The sequence below is a fragment of the Hypanus sabinus genome, chromosome 10 (genome assembly GCF_030144855.1).
Source record: "Hypanus sabinus isolate sHypSab1 chromosome 10, sHypSab1.hap1, whole genome shotgun sequence".
NCBI lineage: Eukaryota > Metazoa > Chordata > Chondrichthyes > Myliobatiformes > Dasyatidae > Hypanus > Hypanus sabinus.
In genome coordinates, this window is record NC_082715.1 from 145,188,579 (window position 1) to 145,208,042 (window position 19,464).

A 19,464-nucleotide genomic window follows, 5' to 3' on the forward strand; every position below is an offset into this window, starting at 1 on the left:
AGGCTGACAGGTCGATAGTTCTCCGTTTACTCCCTCCCTCCTTTCTTAAAAAGTGGGATAACATTAGCCATTCTCCAATCTTCAGGAACTGATCCTGAATCTAAGGGACATTGGAAAATGATTACCAATGCATCCGCAATTTCCAGGGCCACCTCAATTAGTACCCTAGGGTGCAGACGATCTCGACCTGGGGATTTGTCAGCCTTCAGTCCCATCAGTCTACTCATCACCGTTTCCATCCTAATGTCAATCTGTTTCATTTCCTCTGTTACCTTATGTCCTTGACCCATCCATACATCTGGGAGATTGCTTGTGTCTTCCTTGATGAAAACAGATCTGAAGTACTCATTAAATTCTTCTGCCATTTCTCTGTTTCCCATAACAATTTCACCCAATTCATTCTTCAAGGGTCCAACATTGTCCTTAACTATCTTCTTTATACCACATACATAAAAAAGCTTTTGTTACCTTCCTTTATATTCCTGGATAGCTTGCGTTCGTACCTCATTTTTTCTCCCCGTATTGTCTTTTTAGTTAAGTTCTGTTGTTCCTTAAAAACTTCCCAATCATCTGTCCTCCCACTCACCTTAGCTCTGTCATATTTCCTTTTTTAATGCTATGCAATCTCTGACTTCCTTTGTCAACCACTGTGGCCCCTTTCCCCCCTTTGAATCCTTCCTTCTCTGGGCGATGAACTAATTTTGCACCTTGTGCATTATTCCCAAGAATACCTGCCATTGCTGTTCCACTGTCTTTTCTGCTAGGCTATCCGTCCAGTCAACTTTGGCCAGCTCCTCCCTCATTGGCTCCATAGTTTCCACTGTTCATCTGCAACACTGACACCTCCGATCTGCCCTTGTCCTTCTCAAATTGCAGAGAAAAGCTTATCATATTATGATCACTACCTCCTAATGGCTCCTTTACTGCAAGATCGCTTATCAAATCCTGTTCATTACATAACACTAAATCCAGAATAGTCTTGTCCCTGGTCGGTTCTCATACAAGCTGTTCCAAGAATGCATCCCGTAGGCACTCTACAAACTCCCTATCCTGTGGCCCAGCACCAACCTGAGACTCCCAGTTCACCTGCATGTTGAAATTCCCCCATAACTACTGTGACATTACCTTTGCCACATGCCAATGTTAACTCCCTATTCAACTTGCACCCAATATTCATGCTACTGTTTGGTGGCCTATAGACAACAGCCTTTTGGGACCTTTTGCCCTTACTGTTCCTCAGTTCTATCCACACAGACTCTACTTCTCCTGACCCTATGTCCCCCCTTGCAAAGGACTGAATCTCATTCCTCACCAACAGGGCCACCCCACCCCATCTGACCACATTTCTGTCCCTACGATAGCACGTATACCCTTGTACATTCCTCTTGTACCCTTGTAAACCTCCTCTAAACCCTCGCTACAGCTTCCACGTCCTTCCTATTCCGACCAGAATCAAACACAACAATGTCTGTGTAGTCTAAACAGAATTGTATGGAAATACAACATTAGCCTTGAACTCGATCCCTCGACTAATGCAGGCTAAATGCCTTCTAAATAACATTATTGACGAGCGGCAATTATTGAGAGATCTATGCGAGTGGACCCCAGGATCCCTTTGTCCTCTACACTACTAAGAATCTTCTCCTTAACCTTATATTCTGTCTTTGATTTCGCTCTTCCAAAGTCCATTATTTCACATTCTTCCGCATTGAAAACCATCTGATACATAACAGCCCAGCTGCGCATCCCATCAACGATCCCGTTGGAAACTACGACAATCTTATCCACAGCACCAACAGACTTGTGTCAACTATCCCATTGCCCTGTACATAGACCATACCTCTCCGTACCACTCCCATCCATATTCTCATAATATTTAATACTTATTTTAAAAATTGAACTTATACCACATGCTCTACTTCCACTGGCAACTCGTTCCACACTCTCACTACTCTCTGAGATGAAGTTCGTCTTCATGTTCGCCCTAAACATTTCACCTTTCACCCTCAGCCCATGACCTTTAATTCTAGTTTCATCCAACCCTGGTGTAAAAAGCCTGCTTACATTTACACTATCTATTCTCCACATCATTTTGCATATCTCTATCCAATCTCCCCTCATTCTCCTATGCTCCAAGGAAGAAAGCGCTAACCTCTTCAATCTTTCCACACAAGTTACATCACAAGTTACGTCGTATACACCGCTCTACTTTTATCAACTTCTTTAGTCACTTTCTCGAAAAAGTCAATCAGGTTTGTGAGAAATGAACTGCCACCCAGTTAGCTGTACTCTGTGTAATCAGACTATTCTTCTCCAAATGCTCAAAAACTCTGCCTTTAAGAATCACTTCCAAAGTTTGTCCACCACGGACATGTAGCTCTGGTCTATAATTCCCAGGATTATCCCTGTCTCTCGGTTTCTTTTTGCACTACCTTACTTTCCCTTCTCTATTTTATAATTTTGATTGATAATTTAATTTTTTTATTATATTTACTTCGATTTGTACTCCAGAGAGCGCGAAGTGCAGAGTCAAGTATCACTGTGATGATTGTATGCTCTAGTATCAATTGTTTGCTGACAACAAAGTAGAGTAAGAAAATAAGTAAGTACGTAATCCCTTTCTTCAACAAAATAATAACATTTGAGACCCTCCAGTCTTCTGCTACTCCTCCTGTGTCCAATGAGGGCGCAAAGATTATCACCAAGAGGGAGCATTCTCTGCCGTCGTTTCCCGTACTAACCAGGGTATACACCATTCCGCCTCGGGGCCTTTTGTCTTTTTTCAAAAGTTCGACAATATCCTACTTCTTAACGTTTTATGCTGTTTGTGCTGTCCACACACAAGTCACGGTCCTTCTCAGAGGTGAATACTGAAGAACATTATTCATTAAGGAGCTCCCCTACCTCCTCTGACACCAGGCACATGGTTCCTCTTCTTTTACTCACTCTAGTCATCCTTCTGTTCTTCACCTACGTGTAGAACGTCTTGGGGATTTCCTTAATCATACTCGCCAAGCTCTTCTCATTCCTCCTTCTAGCTCTCTTAAGTTCATTAGTCAGCTCCTTCCTGGCTGCTTCGTAACACTCAAGAGTTCTGTCTGATATTTCCTTCAAAACTTGTTATTGGAATTCTTCTTTCCTCTTGGTGGGATGCTTCGCATCTCTTGCCAACCATGCTTCCTTCTCCCTAACATCCATGTTCAACTGGGAGAACCCTACCCAGAAACCCATTAGTGTTCGCTTCACAACTTCCACATTTCCTTGTTCATTTCCCTGATAAAACTAATTCCCAATTTCTACTCACAAGCTCATGTATTATAGCATCATAATTTCCTCTCCTGCAAAACAATCTGCTCTTGTCCCTCTCCAAGTGCATGGTAAATTAGGGAGTCGTGAATGTGATTAGGGAGGAGCAATCTGACACCTGGCCTGTTCCATTGGCTAGCACTAGTACCAGTAAGGCCTCTCTTCTAGTTGGCCTGTCCACATATTCAGGAATCCTTCATTAACAGACCTAACAAACTCTGCCCTGTTTAAATCTTTTGCATGTAAGCTAATGGAATCATTATTAGGGAAGTGCGTGTATTAGCAGCTTTCCAAAATCGACCTGCAGACCTACTCCTCGATGTTCCTGAAGGTGGTGTGCGCTGTACAATACTCCCATCAGATAGAATGCAACCCCTCCTATTTCTGAATTCCACCCACGGAGACTCAATAAACGATCTCTCCACGACTTCCTCACTTTCTGTATCTGCGATACTATCCCTGATTGGCAATACCACTCCTCCATCTCTATTACCTCCCTCCCTGACCCTTTTCGAGATATCTGAACGTAGGAACATTCAGCAGCTTTTCCTGCCTTTGTGACAACCATATTTTGTTTTATATTTTGGATCGGGAACGAGATCGTTTCCTACAAGAATAAAAAGACAAATACATGTTATCATCGAATTTTACCTCTTACCCTTACAATGCAAATAATTTTCCACATTTCACTGGCAATTAGTTAGGAATTTTCTTCCCTCCCAACGTTCGCTTATGGTGACAAGAGCTTCCTATCTTACTGATAACTCTCCAGGAAAAGTCACAGAGAAAAGTATAAAGAATAAATGATAAAAGGAAAAAGTTTTTCTTAACGAATAGACAAAATACAGAGGCGTCCAATCACCATGCCAATGGAACTCCAATGAAAGTTGATTAGATGACAGAGTGCACAGAGGAGAGGCGGAATTAGTAGATGTTTTCAGAAGCTTACAGTCTGTAAATCATAGAAGTCTCAAAGAATTCTACGACATGAGCAACTGCTCTGAGCGTCCTTTGGACTCGGACCCCAGGTTCCCTCTGATCCTTCACACTACCAAGAGTCTTACCGTTAATATTATATTCTGTCATCACATTTGACCTACCAAACTGAACCACTTCACACCTATCTGGATAGAACTCCACCAGCCGCTTCGCAGTCCAGTTTTGCATACTATCAATGTCCCGGTGTAACCTCTGACAATTCTCCACACTATCCACAACACCTCCAACTTCTGTGTCATCAGCAAATTTCCTAAACTATCCCTCCGTTTCCCAGAACTATCCCAGAATAGATTCTTGAGGCACTCCACTGTTAACCGACATCCATGCAGAATATTACCCGTCTACAACCACCCTTTGCCTTCTGTGGGCAAGCCAGTCCTGGATCCAAAAAGTGATGTTCCCTTCGATCACATGCGGCTTTACTTTCTCTATAATCCTTGCATGGGGTACCTTATCAAATGCCTTGCTGAAATCCATTTTCACTATATCTGCTGCTCTTCATTCATCAATGCGTTTAGTCACATTCTCAAAAAAAAATTCGATCAGGATCATAAGGCACGGCCTGCCCTTGACGAAGACATGCTAACTACTACTAATGATATTATATCTCTCAAAATGTTCATAAATCCTGTCTCTCCGTATGTTCACAATCAGCTTATTAATCACTGAGATAAGACTCAATGGCCCGTAATTTCCATGGCTATCGGAACTCCCTTTCTTCAATAAAGGAACAACATCCGCAAACCTCCATTCCTACAGAACCTCCCCCTTCCCCATTGATGATGCAAAAATCATCGCCAGAGGCTAAGCAATCTTCTCCATCACCTCCTACAGTAGCATGGTGTATATTTCTTCCGGACCGGGCGACTTATCCAACTTGATGCTTTCCAAAAGCTCCAGTACATCCTCTTTCTTAATATCTACACGCTCAAGCTTTTCGGTTCGCTGCAAGTCATCACTACAATCACTAAGAACCGTTTCCATAGTGAATACTGAAGTAAAGTATTCATTAAGTTCCTTTGTTATTTCCTCCAGTTCCATACACACTTCCCCACAGTCATATCTGATAGGTCCTATTCTTTCACATCAAATCCTCTTTCTCGTCACATACTTGTAGAATGCCTTGGGCTTTTCCTTAATACTGCCCGCCAAGACCTTGTCATCGCCCTTTCTATCTCTCCTAATTCCCTTCTTAAGCTCCTTCCTAGTAGCCTTACAATCTTCCAGATCTCTAACATTACCTAGCTCACTGAACCTTTTGTAAGTTTTCCTTTCTTCTTGAATAGATTTATTTCAGCCTCTGCACACCACGGTTCCTGTACTCTACCATAAGTTCCCTGTCTCATTGTAACGCACCTGTACAGAGCTCAACACATATATCCCCTGAAGATTTGCTGCATTTCTTCTGTACTTGTCCCTGAGAACATCTGTTTCCAATTTAAGTCTCCAATTTCTTCCCTGATAGCTTCATAATTCCCCTTACACCAATTAAATATTTACTAACTTGTCTGGTCCTATCTCTGTCCAATGCTATTGTAAAGAAGATAGAAATATGATCACTATCTCCAAAATGCTCTCCCGCTGAGAGATCTGACACCTGACCAGGTTCATTTCCCATACCAAACCAAGTACAGCCTCTCCTCTTATAGGCTTATCTACATACTGTGTCAAGAAACCATTCTGAACAAACCTAACAAACTTCACCCCATCTCAGCCCCTCGCTCGAGGGAGATGCCAATCGATATTTGTAAAATTAAAATCTCCCATCACGACATCTCTGTTATTATTACACCTTTCCAGAATCTGTTTCCTTATCTGCTCCTCGATATTCCTGTTACTATTGGGCGGCCAATAAAAACACCCAGTTAAGTTATTGAACCCTTCCGGTTCCTAACCTCCACCCACAGAGACTGCATAGAAAATCCCTTTATGCTGCCCACCTGTTCTGCACCTGTGACACTATCTCTGATCAACAGCCTACACCTCTTCTGCCTCCCTCCCTGTCCTTTCTGAAACATCTAAAACCCGGCACTTGAAATAACCAATCCTGTCCCTGAGACATCCAAGTCTCTGTAATTGCCAACACATCATATCTCCAAGTACTAATCCGCTTTGTTCACAACACTCCTTGCATTAAAATAGACACAACTCAAGCCTTCGGTCTGAGCGCATCCCTTATCTGTCACCTGCCTATCCTCTCTCTCGCACTGTGTACAAGCTTTCTCTATTTGTGATCCAATCTCCTCTTCCCAAGTCTCTTCAGTTCGGTTCCCACCCCACCCCCAAAAATCCTAGTTTAAAATCTCCCCAGTAGCCTTAGCAAACCTCCCCTCCAGGATACTTCTCAACTTCATAGAAAAACACAAATAAGATGGGCGTCACGTGGGTGCCGGGCAAGATGGCTGCAAGTTAGTGGAGCTCCGACGACCCAACATAAAATTCTATCAATTAGAGCATATTTATCCCGCCTTATTCGGATACAGCTTTTCGAGAGTTCAAATCGTTTGTTTTTTTACTGAAAAATAACAACTTTGCGAGATAATTCGAGACGATGCCAAGAACTTCGAAGAGCGCTACAGCGAGTCACGTGGCTACAAGTCAGGGCCCGCAATCCGAAGATCAAGACACGCTAACGACACAGACCGACTGAGGCTCCTACATGGAGAATTTACTGGTTGAGGTTAGTGGTATAAGTTCCATTCTGCTCGGGGTGGCTACTGATTTGTCTACAATTAAAGAAACGACAACGGAGTTGAAGAACTCCGTCAATGCCATTCAAGAGAGGCTGACGGAAGACGAGGTCGCCTCTCCAGCGTGGAGGACACCACTGTGCAGCTGGTGGGTGCCAGCGAGCAGACTAATAAACGCCTGGACCTGCTGTGGAACCGTGTCGAGGAGCTTGAGAATAGGAGCGGACGGAACAACGTCAGGCTGGTCGGTCTAAAGGAGGGTGCGGAAACGGGCGGTCTGATTAAGTGTGTGCAAAGAATCATGTCGGAGTGATTAGGCATCGAACTGAAAGCAGAGTTTGAGATTGAGAGGGCGCACCGGGTCCCGGCTCCGAGGTCGGGCGAGGATCGCCCCCACCCCCCAGGTTGGTCTTAATACGATTCTTGCGCTCTTCAGCCAGAGAGAAAGTGCTGCAAGCGGCCATAGCAAAAAGAGGAGTTGGGTGGGAGGGATACAAAGTCTCCTTCTTTCCGGATATGACCAGAGAATTGGCTGAGAAACGGAGCGCATTTACTACTGCTCGGAAAATGCTGCGAAGAGTCAACGTGACGTATACACTCGCTTATGCAGCAGTTCTCCGATTCACGTGGAAAGGAAAGAACACGTTCTTTATTACTGCTGCAGAAGCAGTGAAATTCATTCAGGAAAAGTGCGGCGCTGGCACTGACTAAGAGACAGTAATAGGTGGAGACAACATTTTAGGTACAACAGGATGGGTGGGGAGCTGGATAAAGCGGTCTGATTAGTGCGAGGCTTACTAGCTGGCACGGTACTTCGCTGACCATCTCGTGTGTCTGTTTTTTTCCGTTTCTTTGCAGAGTTTATCCTGCCTATTTGCTTTTATTTGTTAGTTAATCTGACAGGAATATATTATCGCTATGTTTTGAGGTTATGTTGGTTGTTTAGCTGTTCGAAAGCGCAGCATTTGCAGTAGATAAAACATCTGGAGGCAGAAACAACCACATTGGAAAAGGTCTTATCAAGACAAAATACCGATGACTTCTAAAAAGATCTGTGCAATTTGAAATTCCAGCTAAATAACATATATAACAAAGAAGCAGAATATGCATTATTTAGATTAAAAACAAGTTTCTATGAAGGTGGTGACAAAGCTGGTAAGCTGCTGGCACGATATTTAAAGCAGCAGAAGACGAATAGTCTTATACCTGTGAATAAGAAAGGGGACACATTAGTGTCATCATCTGAAGAAATAAGCGAAGTCTTTCAACAGTTCTATGAACATCTATATGCATCACCGTTTAATCATGACCAGGAGGAGCTGAATCAGTTTATCGCTGATATAAAATTGTCTACATCATCCCCACAACAAGCTGAGTCCTTGGATGCCCCAATTACTGAGGATGACGTCGGACGGGCTATTGCAGCTATGAAAGTGGAGAAATCTCCAGGTATGGATGGCTTCCCAGTTGAATATTATAAGAAATTTCTGGACATATTGGCTCCTATTCTAACAAAAATCTATTCAGAAGCATTTAATTTGGAATCTTTACCTAATACATTTAATGAAGCATTAATTCGTTGATCCCAGAAAAAGACAGGGATGCAATAGACCCTTCCAATTAAAGGCCTAAAAGCTTAATTAATGTGGACTGTAAGATGCTGACTAAAATACTGGCTTGGCGATTAGAGAAAGTTTTACCATCTATAATTAACTCTGACCAGGTTGGCTTCATTAAAGGCAGATCCCCAACTGACAATGTAAAATTACTGCACTTAACATGGCTGTACTCCCCAAGTAGTATCCCAGTTACTGCCATCTCCCTGGACGCTGAAAAGGCCTTTCACAGGGTTGAGTGGAGATTTTTAACCATGGCCTTGTCATTCTTTGGGTTTGACTCTGTCTTTAATCATGGATTACAATTTTGTATAAAAACACAAAAGCTGCAGTAATTACAAATGGTATCATATCCCCATTATTCAACAGTTCACGGGGTACACTCCAAGGCTGCCCCCTCTCCCCACTGTTATTTACGATGTTTTTGGAACCTTTGGAGGTCGTGATTAGAGCAGATCCAGATATTAGAGGCATGAAGGGGGGCAGAAAGGAACATAAGTTGATGCAGTATGCTAACGATATTTTATTACTGATTAGTTACTCTCCTCATTCCTTATGCCCACTAATGAAAACAATTTAATTATATTCTGAAGTGTCTGGTTATAAATCTGAGGCTGTGCCAATGTCAAAATTGTGTTATTCAAATTCAGTATCTCAGTTTAATTTTAGATGGGTGCCAGTTGGAATGATGTATCAAGGGGTCAAACACAATCAGAATTTGGATGAAGTAATTACTTTAAATTCTGATCCATTATTGAGTAGGTTAAGAAATAATCTGGCTAAGTGGGGTGTTCTGCGACTGTCACTCTGAGATAAAGTCAATGTAGTTAAAATGGTCAGAGCACCTCAGTTTAACTATCTTTCTATGCTGCTTCCTTTAAATATTTCAGATTTGATCGACAAGCAATACAACAAAATTATTATTGACTTTCTATAGGATAAGAAGAAGCCCAGAATTAAAATGAGTAAGATGTGTATGTCCAGTGACATGGGTGGGCTCTGTCTACCAGACGTCAGGGCATATAAATTATCCTTTGAAATGATCAAGTTAGCTAAACATTGGGACAGGGCAGATGTTGATTTAGATTGTGTAGTTATAGAACGGAGCTTGGCTGCACCACATTCTCCCCTTAACATTCTCTCACAACATGTGGAAAACAACACTAATCTAAATCCTATACTATTTCACTCAAGGGGTGTGTGGAGTACTATTCATGAATCTTGTAAAAATGTCACATTTAAATCTGTTATACTCCTCGCTCTGGAATGCCCCTGTGAAACGCATTGGGAAAAGAATGGTGTACTGGAAGGAACGGAAGATTAAAGGTGTAAATACAGTAGGTGGTCTCAGTGAGATTGGGATTTTTATGTCGTATGTGGATTTGCAGAGGAAATATAACTTTGTAGATAAAGGGAATTTCTGGAAGTATTTACAAATAAGACATTGCGTTAGTAGCATATTCAACAATGGTGACCCACAAAGTAACCCTTTAACTGAATACCTTACACTACCACAGGAAGTTCATAAAGCATCAGTGTTATATTAAATGTTCAGGCACTCTGTGGGTGACCCGTGTAACAATCTTAAAGCAGTATGGTAGAAGGATCTTGGAAGTTATATTGAAGATAATGAGTGGTCAAATATTTTATCACATGTGGGTAGACATATTAGGGAAGCGAGAGGGAAATTTATTCAGTATAAGAGAGTACACAGATATTATTGGACACCAACTAAACTCTACAAAATGGGGATTGTTGATAATCGTTTATGCTGGAAATGTAAAAATGAGGTGGGCACATGTTTTCATATGATTTGGGAGTGTTCCATGGTTCCTCCATGTTGGTGTAAAGTTCTTGATTTGTTGGGGATTTGGTCGGGTTCCACACTGCCCTTCTGCCCACGGCTTTGTCTCCTGGGTGATCGGAGAATGATACCTAATGTAAACCATGACTAATTTACTATTTTAAAGCTGGGTTTCATCACAGCTGCAAGAATTATATTGCAAAACTGGAAAAAAAACCAGATGTCCCACTGTGAGGGAATGGACTGAGGAAAGGGTTAAGATTGCATCATATGAACTCATGTTGGGAAGAATTAACAGTGAGGGAAAAGTGCAAGATGCGTAGGATCAATTTCGGTTGTCTGTTAATTTAAACTTACATTAGAAGTTTTTTTCTGTTTCGTAATTTTATATGGTTTTCTGTCATGGAATGTCTGTATAAATATGCTGTACTGTATCTGCTCTATGATATGCTATGCAGCTTTGTAAACTAAGAATAAATAATAATAAAAAATTGAATTACAAAAAGAACACAAATAAATCGACCTAAGATAAGGGGCGTATTATTGAGTCTCACTGAAACACTGCAAAGGAGAAACTTCCACTGAAATTCTGAAACATTTTCCATCGATATTCCAAGTATCATGTTTCACTACAGTACTCCCTTCATTCCCGCCACCCTGAGTGAAACGCCAAACAGTTGCATCGTCTGTCCACCATCACAGGCGCTTCAGCTCATCGGTGCAGACAACACTTTAAATGCATTGTGGCAATTAAACGGAAAGGCGTTTTACATCGACGTCAAAAGTGTATAACTTGTAACACGGGAAAGCTTTTACCTCAGCAGTTTAACACATTATTCTGTGCATTATATTGATGAAACATGAGGATGAATTTCCGAGTTCTACTTTGGGGCTGCGTGGAAATGTGCAAACGTCAGTGACAGTGAATAGGTCATAAATTGGTAAATTTTCAAATTGCTTAAATGTTGTCACATGTACCGAGGTGCAGAGAACAAACAGTTTCGCAGGCCCTTCATACCGATCAGTTCATCAGTGTATTGAGATAGCACAGGCGAGCAGAATAAGGTGTTACAGTTACAGGGAAAGTGCAGTACAGGTAGGCAGTAAGGTGCAAGGGCATAACGACATAGAATGTGACGTCAAGAGTCTATCTGATCGCAGTAGGGAAACATTTAGTGGTCACGTAACAACGAGACAGACGCTGTCTTTGAGCCTGGTGGTATGTGCCTTTAAAGCTTTTGGATCTTCTGCCCGATGGGATGGGGGAGGAGAGGCAATGTCAGTGATGGATAAGGTCTTTGCCGATATAGGCTGTTTTGCCGAGACAACGACAGTATACACAGAATACATGGAGGGGAGTTGGCTTCCGTGATGTGCTGAGCTCTAGCATAGAGCATAGAGCAACTCTCTTTAGTTTATTTCAATTACCAGCAGAGCAGACACCATACCCAGCCGTGATGCGTCCAGACACAATTCATCGATAAAAATTGCTGAGAGTCAACGAGAGAGCGCCAATGAGCGCTCTTTGCCGTGACATCTATGTGGTGGACCAGGATAGGTTGTTGGTGACGTCCTCTCCACTGAACTTGAATTTCTCAACACTCCCGATCTCAGCATCGTTTACATAGTTGCCCCGCCCATTTCCTGAAATCATGATCCAATTCATTCCTGAGTAGAGATCTGCATGTATATATATTTCAGTGACTTTGCAGTCTTTCACAGTTCTTAAGGAGCAGCTTCGAAAGCCCTGAACAGGACTTGTGTCCGAAAGCCTTTGACTTCTAAGTCTTCTTATCAGCTTCACCATGGCTGAATGGGTCCTGGTACTTGCGGCGTTTGTGTCCTGTTTGTTGAGTAAGTAGAATACTTACTCCTTTATACTGTCCTTTATGTCGAGTTTTTACTTAAGGGTTTTAAATAGTTATTTGTTACTTTCCCCAGCTGCAAACGCGGAGGTGACTTTGACTCCTCAGTCTCCGTCCGTATCGGCGACTCCGGGTAGAACCGTGAAAATCACTTGTACCATGTCAGGGGGCAGCATCAGCAGCTACTACAGGAGCTGGTACATGCAGAAACCAGGCAGCGCCCCAGTTTTTGTGTGGTATGACAGCTCCACGAGAGGATCGGGAATTCCAGATCGATTCACCGGTTCCATGGACTCATCGAACAACCAAATGCATTTAACCATCACCAACGCTCAAAGGGAGGACGCCGCCGATTATTACTGTGGTGTCTGGTATGATAGTAGCCCGTACGCATTCACCTTTGGGAGAGGAACCAAACTGAATTTCAACAGTAAGTGAATATTTGTTGGGGTCTAATCACCTTTTGTTTTCGTTTGTGTTTTTACTTCGTTTGAACCTTGGAATAATATTATCAATCCTGATGCTTCGATCTGATTTACAGTCCGCCTCTCATTGTATCTTTACAAATCCGCAGGCAGAAAACTAGCACATATGCATCCTGTTTGCTTGGTAGGGTTACTTAATTTAGCAGAAAAGTATCTGCAAAACAACCTGAGTTCATTGCCATGACATTTTTAAAATAGCTTCGTGAATAGATGCTTCGTGCTGTTAGCGAGTGTTTCTTAAAAGTGTCCCAGGGAACAGATGCATTAAAATATATTCACAACAGTGAGGTTTTGCATTAGACAACCGAGGTGAAGTCGTGTTTAGAGCCCACAAATTATTGTATAAATGATCTGAATGCCAATCGGCTGGAATATATTTTGTTAGTTTCTTAAAATTTATTTCTGCTAATATTACTTTATTTTGTGTATATTGTTTTGTGCACCTTGGTCTCCTAAAACGTTGCTATGTTTGACCGTGTACATGTAAACAGTTGACTGACGATACAATTTATCCTGAACTTGAAGCTTAATGGGGACCAGAGCCGAGCTGTGAATGTTACCGAATTGCGATAGAGAACTTTTATTTCCTTAAGACGGTAAAATATAGGAACAGTATTAGGGAATTCGACCCCATGAATCTGCTACGTCATTTGATCATCGCTGGTATATTTTTCTCTCAAGATCATTCTCCTGACTTCTCTCCATAGCCTTTGACGTCGTTGCTAATCAAGAGACTATAAAACTCAGTTTAAAATATACCCAAAGACTTGGTCTCCACAGCATCCTTTGGGAATACATTCTACAGATTCACCACTTTACGGATAAATCAAATTCTCCTCATGTCAGTTCTAAAGGGCTATCCTTGTATTCAAAGGATTTTCTCTCAGGTCTACCCTCTTGCACTAAAGGGGGCATCCTCCCACTTCCACTCAATCTAGCTCTTTCAATATTCGGTAGGTTAAAATGAGACTTCATCCTCCACACACACCTCCCCCCCCAACCCAACCCCCACCATTCTTCTGAAATCCAGCGTGTACAGGCCCAGGGCCATCAAATGCTCCTAATACTTTCACTCTTTCATTGTCGGGATCTTTCCTGTAAACCTCCTCTGGTCCCTCTCCAATGCCAGCACATCCTTTCTTTGATATGTGGTCCAAAACTGCTCACAATACTCTAAATCTGCTTTGGCTATTGCCTTTTAAAACATTAGCATTAAATCTTTGCTTTTATATTCTGCTCATCTCGAAATAAATACTATGCTTGGTATTCATGCTGTTAGCGAGAGTTTCCTAGGAATTGCCCAAGGAACAGGTGTACCTGCAGGATGACTTCCATGTCTCCTTGCTCCTCCGACTTCTTAATTCGATCTCCGTTTAGAAGTCTGTACCTTTATTCCTTCTACCATTCTCCATGACCATACAATTTCCTACAGTGTTCTCCATCTGTCACATCTTTGCCCATTCACCTGATCCGTCAAGATCATTCAGCGGATTCCTACTGCCTCAACATTGTCTACTCCTCCACACGTCTTTGCATCATCCGCAAACCTGGCCACAAATCCATAAATCCCGTTGTTCAGGTCATTAACTTCCAGCCTGAAACGTAGCAGACTCAACACCAATCCTTGCAGAACACCACTAGTCACCGGTAGCCAACCAGAACAGATTATCCTTACGCTTTTCTCCTGCCAGTCAGCCAATGATCCGTCTATGCCTGTGATAGTTTATGCTCTTATCGTGTTAAGCAGCCTGATGTGTGACACTTTGTCAATGGTCTTCAGAAAATCCAAGTCAATAACATCCACTGACTTATTTGTCTATCCTGCCTGGTATTTTCTCAAGGAATCTCAACAGATTTGTCAACTAAATTACCCCTTAAGGGAACCATGCTGATTACGGCTGGTTTTATCGTATGCCGCCAAGTACCTAGAAATTTCGTCCTTACTAATGGATTATAGCAAACTCAATATATTAAAATTTCGATTAAACATGAGCATGTTTACTAGGAAATTAACTGACGTCAGGCTAACTGGCCCATAATATCCTGCATTTTGCGACCATTTCTTCTCCGAATGTGGAGTAATATTTGTGAGTTTCCAGTCCTGCGGACCCATTGGACCATTCTTGAAAGATCGTTACTAATGCCTCTTTAATCTATCCAGTTACCGCCTTCAGAATCCTGTAGTCCATCTAGTTCGTCGACTTATCTAACTTCAGATCTTTCAGCCTCCCAAGCTCCTTCTCCTTCGTCATAGCAACTACTATCACTTATGTTTAATTTCCATTAATGCTTAATTTCGATATTTGTTTCCCTCAACTAGATCTTTTCACGTTACTTCAGCTCCTCTTGTTCTATACCTATTAACCTGAAGTCATCAAGATTCTGGTGCTCCGTTCTAACTTCTATCCAATTTCCCTTCAGCAAGGCGCCGCCCCAGAGCCCACCTCGGCCTCACCAGTGTGCTTGACCTTCTGCGCCGTCTTAGTGTAAATGTCTCAGCTTTGATAACAAATTATCACTCAGCCCACCTGTTTTGTTTACATTTCGAACTCTCCAGCCCCGCGGGCCGTTGAGTATCTAACGTTTGGATACCTGATCATTACCGTACTAAGTGATCTCGCCATGAATAACAACTCTGAGGTCAGAAACTCTGGAAAATCGCTCTTTAGCTTTTTGCCTTGTCGCTGCGTTTTCCTCCGGGGTACCACTGTAAAACGATTTCTTTATAAATTCTGTTTTGTAGTTTTGATATCCTATTGTGTGGATGGGTTCAACTTTTCAAATTAATGGAAAAACTGATTATAAAAACAATGACCCAGATATCCACATCTTCTGGATTTCATAGACATCTGAGAGTTGTTTTCGGGCTTTTCTTCAGTGTCTATCACCTTGGTCCAAACAACACTTTAGGAGTTAATTGAGGGACTAAAAACTAGAAAATCCAAGTATAAAACCTTAACTGGTATTATTTATTCACATTAAAATACTTCCATGATTTTCAGCCATTCACAATCCCTCCTTTACTGCGGCGAATCGCGGCATCTCCGAGGAGAGACAAAGACACAGTATGTCAATCAAATCCATTGCTTCATCTCGCTTTTTACGTGAATAGCTGCGACGACATTTCGGAGTTTTGCCACGCGCTTTGCCATATCTCTTTCAGGGTTTCTTATTGGTTCTGTGATTCATGTCCTTACGAGTATAACATCATGGAACATGCCAATAATCTGTCACGAAAGTTTGATTCCTATTTATATCAATTAATAATTCATTTCCCTGCACTTCTTTCTATCTACAGGTCCGCGAAAACCCGCCGTATCCGTACTCCGACCGTCTGCGGAAGAAATTCGGGGACAGGGCACCGCCACCCTGGTGTGTTTAGTGAGCGGGTTTAATCCGGCCGCTGTGAATATCGAGTGGACTGTGGACGGCAGTACGAGAAGGAATGGCGTTGAGACCAGCCGGATCCAGCAGGACGCCGACAACACGTTCAGTACGAGCAGTTACCTGACTCTGCCAGCCTCAGACTGGAACTCACACGAGCGTTACTCCTGCGTGGTTAAACACGAGACTCAGGCAACCCCATTTCAAACAAACATCGCGCGATCCAGCTGTATGTAATACAATATGTTTAGAGGCTGTTTCTTTAAAATAAAACAAACGAATTTCATGTACAGATGTTAAATTTTTCATTGTAGCTGTCACATTTCGCAACCGGGGGAAAACAGGCATTGCGTCCTGCTGGACGTTCTTAAATAGCGTTCGTTCTGAAATAAATATCATACATGTAATTTTATCCCGAAGTAATTAAAATCTACCCAATCTACTGTGGCGTTTTTGTCCGACAAAAGCATTATTTTTCAACAGTTAGTGAAAATGATCAAACTTTGACATTCGATGAAATAAAATAGACAACGTCGCTATTGGGTAGGTTTTCCTCCCGAAGAAACCATAATCACTGTGACTACATCAGGACAAGTGGTGTAATTACTTGTCAGCGAACTTTACATACATACTAAAAGAAATACTGATACTGCCGTTATTTGAACATCGTAGGCATATTCGATTTCCAGTTTTAGCATTGTATTCTTCATAGAAATTGTTTTTCTACACCTCGTCATATTCGGGAGACAAGGGCTTCTGTACTCTGTGTAAGCAGCAGCGCAGAGCAGAATAGCACTTATTAGAGTTCAAACTAACGAAATTCTTGCTCAAGTGTCCTTCAGAACTACAGGCTTCATTTGAGGTGATTTGGACTTACGACACCTAACAAACATTGAAAATGGTAGTCCAAAGCATTTCTTGTAAATACAGTTAGTCGGTGGTTGATTATCTAAAGCTTTTTCGGGATTCAAAACAGTGAAGCACTGAAGATATCGCACCGACATTTGTACATTAGTTTGTAGAATATATATAATGATAGCTTTCTGTGTGTAATGTAGAACACCGTGGCCCTAGTATAGAGGTCGAGAGAACGGTATCCTAAACATAAGATAAATATGTTCAATATATAACGTAAAAGATCATTTTCAGGCGAATGAAAATATCCATTGTACTCACATCTTTCTAACAGGTTATACAAGTTGTTTTATCTCGATAAGAAAAGAATAGCAAGAGCAAGTTTGCAACTAATCATTGAAATTCATACATGGGTTATTGAAACGGGGACATTAATATCACGTGGTCCTCATCAGTCACTCTGGACTGAGGCCGTTGAACTTGCCTTCTCTGAGTATGGAAGGCCTGAGGAGTTCCCCGTAACTTTACAGCTGCTCAGACCAACCATTGCTCTGAGCAGGACATTTCTACACGTCCTGTAAACTGCGCAGTACTTTAAAATCACATTATATAAAAGTAAATTCCGGTATCGAGCCATAAAGTCTGTGTCCGCGGGGACATTCCAGTTACTGCGCGGCAGGTGCGAGGTTGTACTTGGTGTGGCAGAGCATTCAGTGTTGTGACAGGACGATAAAATGACCAGAACTGCGCTGGGATATTTTGGCAAAGGGCGTGGCTCACTTCAAACTATACAGCGAAAGATACGAATGATCGCGGTTAGTATGATTAAAATGCGTACACAAAAACGTTAACCATAGCATAGACCTTTTGACCCACGATCTTTTGCCCACATTTTAACCTAATCCAAGATCAATCTAACCATTCCCTTCCACAGAGCCCTGCAGTTTTTTATTCATCCATTGGCCTCAGAGCTTCCTAAATGTCCCTGATATATATTTGCCTCTACCACCACACGGGCAAGGCTTTCCACGAACATACCACTCTGCGTAAAGAATATACATCTGACACCCTCTATATTTTCGTCCAATCAGTTTAAAGGTCTGCCCTCTCGAACATACCGCTTTCACCCTAGGTAAAAGCCACTGGCTATCCATTCTATCTACTCCTCTTTTCTTATGCATCCCTGTCAGGTCGTCTTTCAACCGGCTTCATTCCAAAGCCAAAAGCCCTAGCTCTCTAAACCTATCCTGATAAGACATGTTCTCTAATCCAAGCAGCATCATAGTAAATCTCCTCTAAACCCTCTCTACAGCTTCCACGTCCTTGCTATTCTGACCAGAATCAAACACAACAATGTAGGTGTGGTCTAACCAGAATTTTATGGAAATACAACATTAGCCGGCGGCCCCTGAACTCGATCCCTCGACTAATGCAGGCAAAATGCCTTCTAAACAGCCCTATTGACAGGCGACGCTATTTTTGAGGGATCTATGTGAGTGGACCCCAGGAACCCTTTGTCCTCTACACTGCTAAGAATCTTCTCTTTAACCGTGTACTGCGCCTTTGATTCCACTCTTCCAAAGTCCATTATTTCACATTCTTCTGCATTGAAAGCCATCTGATACTTGACAGGCCAGCTACGCATCCCATCAATGATCCCATTGTAAACTACAACAATCTTAACCACAGCACCAACAGCTTTGTGTCAACTGTCCCATCGCCCTGTCCTTGGATCATAGCTCTCCATACCCCTCCCTTCCATATTCTTTTGACATTTAAAACTTGTATTACACATTGAACTCGAATCGCATGCACTGCTTCCAGTGGCATCTCGTTCCACACTCTCACTACTCTCTGTGAAGAAGCTCCTCCTCACGTTTCCCCCAAACATTTCACCTTTCACTCTCAGCCCATGACCTTTAATTCTAGTCTCACCCAACCCGAGTGTGAAAAGCCTGCTTACATTTACCCTATCTATTCCTCACATCATTTTGTATATCTCTATCCAATCTCCACTCATTCTCCTATGCTCCAAGTAAGAAACTGCCAACCTCTTCAACCTTTCCACATAACTTAGGTCCTCAGGTCAAGAAATCATCCTTATAAATTTCCTCGGTACTCTTTCAATTTTGTTGACATCTTCGCTGAAAGTAGGAAGGCGTCCAGAGCAGCACACAATATAGGAACGCCTTATTAACATCCATGTACAGACGTCTGACAGACAGACAGACATACTTTATTGATCCCGAGGGAAATTGGGTTTTGTTACAGTCGCACCAACCAAGAATAGTGTAGAAATATAACAATATAAAATCATAAATAATTAAATAATAATAAATAAATTATGCCAAGTGGAAATAAGTCCAGTACCAGCCTATTGGCTTGGGGTGTCTGACACTCCGAGGCAGGAGTTGTAAAGTTTGATGGCCACAGTCAGGAATAACTTCCTATGACGCTCAG

General features: G+C 42.1%; 1 protein-coding gene across 1 annotated transcript; it reads left to right on the top strand.

Annotated features, from left to right (window-relative positions):
- The first annotated feature begins 12,129 nt into the window (after positions 1–12,129).
- On the top strand, positions 12,130–16,439 carry LOC132400374 (immunoglobulin lambda-1 light chain-like). The gene is made up of 3 exons (XM_059981322.1): positions 12,130–12,269; positions 12,357–12,710; positions 16,064–16,439. The coding sequence occupies exons 1-3, from the start codon at positions 12,221–12,223 to the stop codon at positions 16,384–16,386; spliced, it is 726 nt and encodes a 241-aa protein (XP_059837305.1). The 5' UTR covers positions 12,130–12,220; the 3' UTR covers positions 16,387–16,439.
- Positions 16,440–19,464: the final 3,025 nt, after the last annotated feature.

Bases quoted from the DNA above. Each gene is read 5' to 3' on its own strand.
- LOC132400374 (XM_059981322.1), top strand. From the start codon at position 12,221: ATGGCTGAATGGGTCCTGGTACTTGCGGCGTTTGTGTCCTGTTTGTTG. The intron at 12,270-12,356 runs GTAAGTAGAATA...TACTTTCCCCAG, and splicing joins GTTTGTGTCCTGTTTGTTGA to CTGCAAACGCGGAGGTGACT. The intron at 12,711-16,063 runs GTAAGTGAATAT...TTCTATCTACAG, and splicing joins AACCAAACTGAATTTCAACA to GTCCGCGAAAACCCGCCGTA.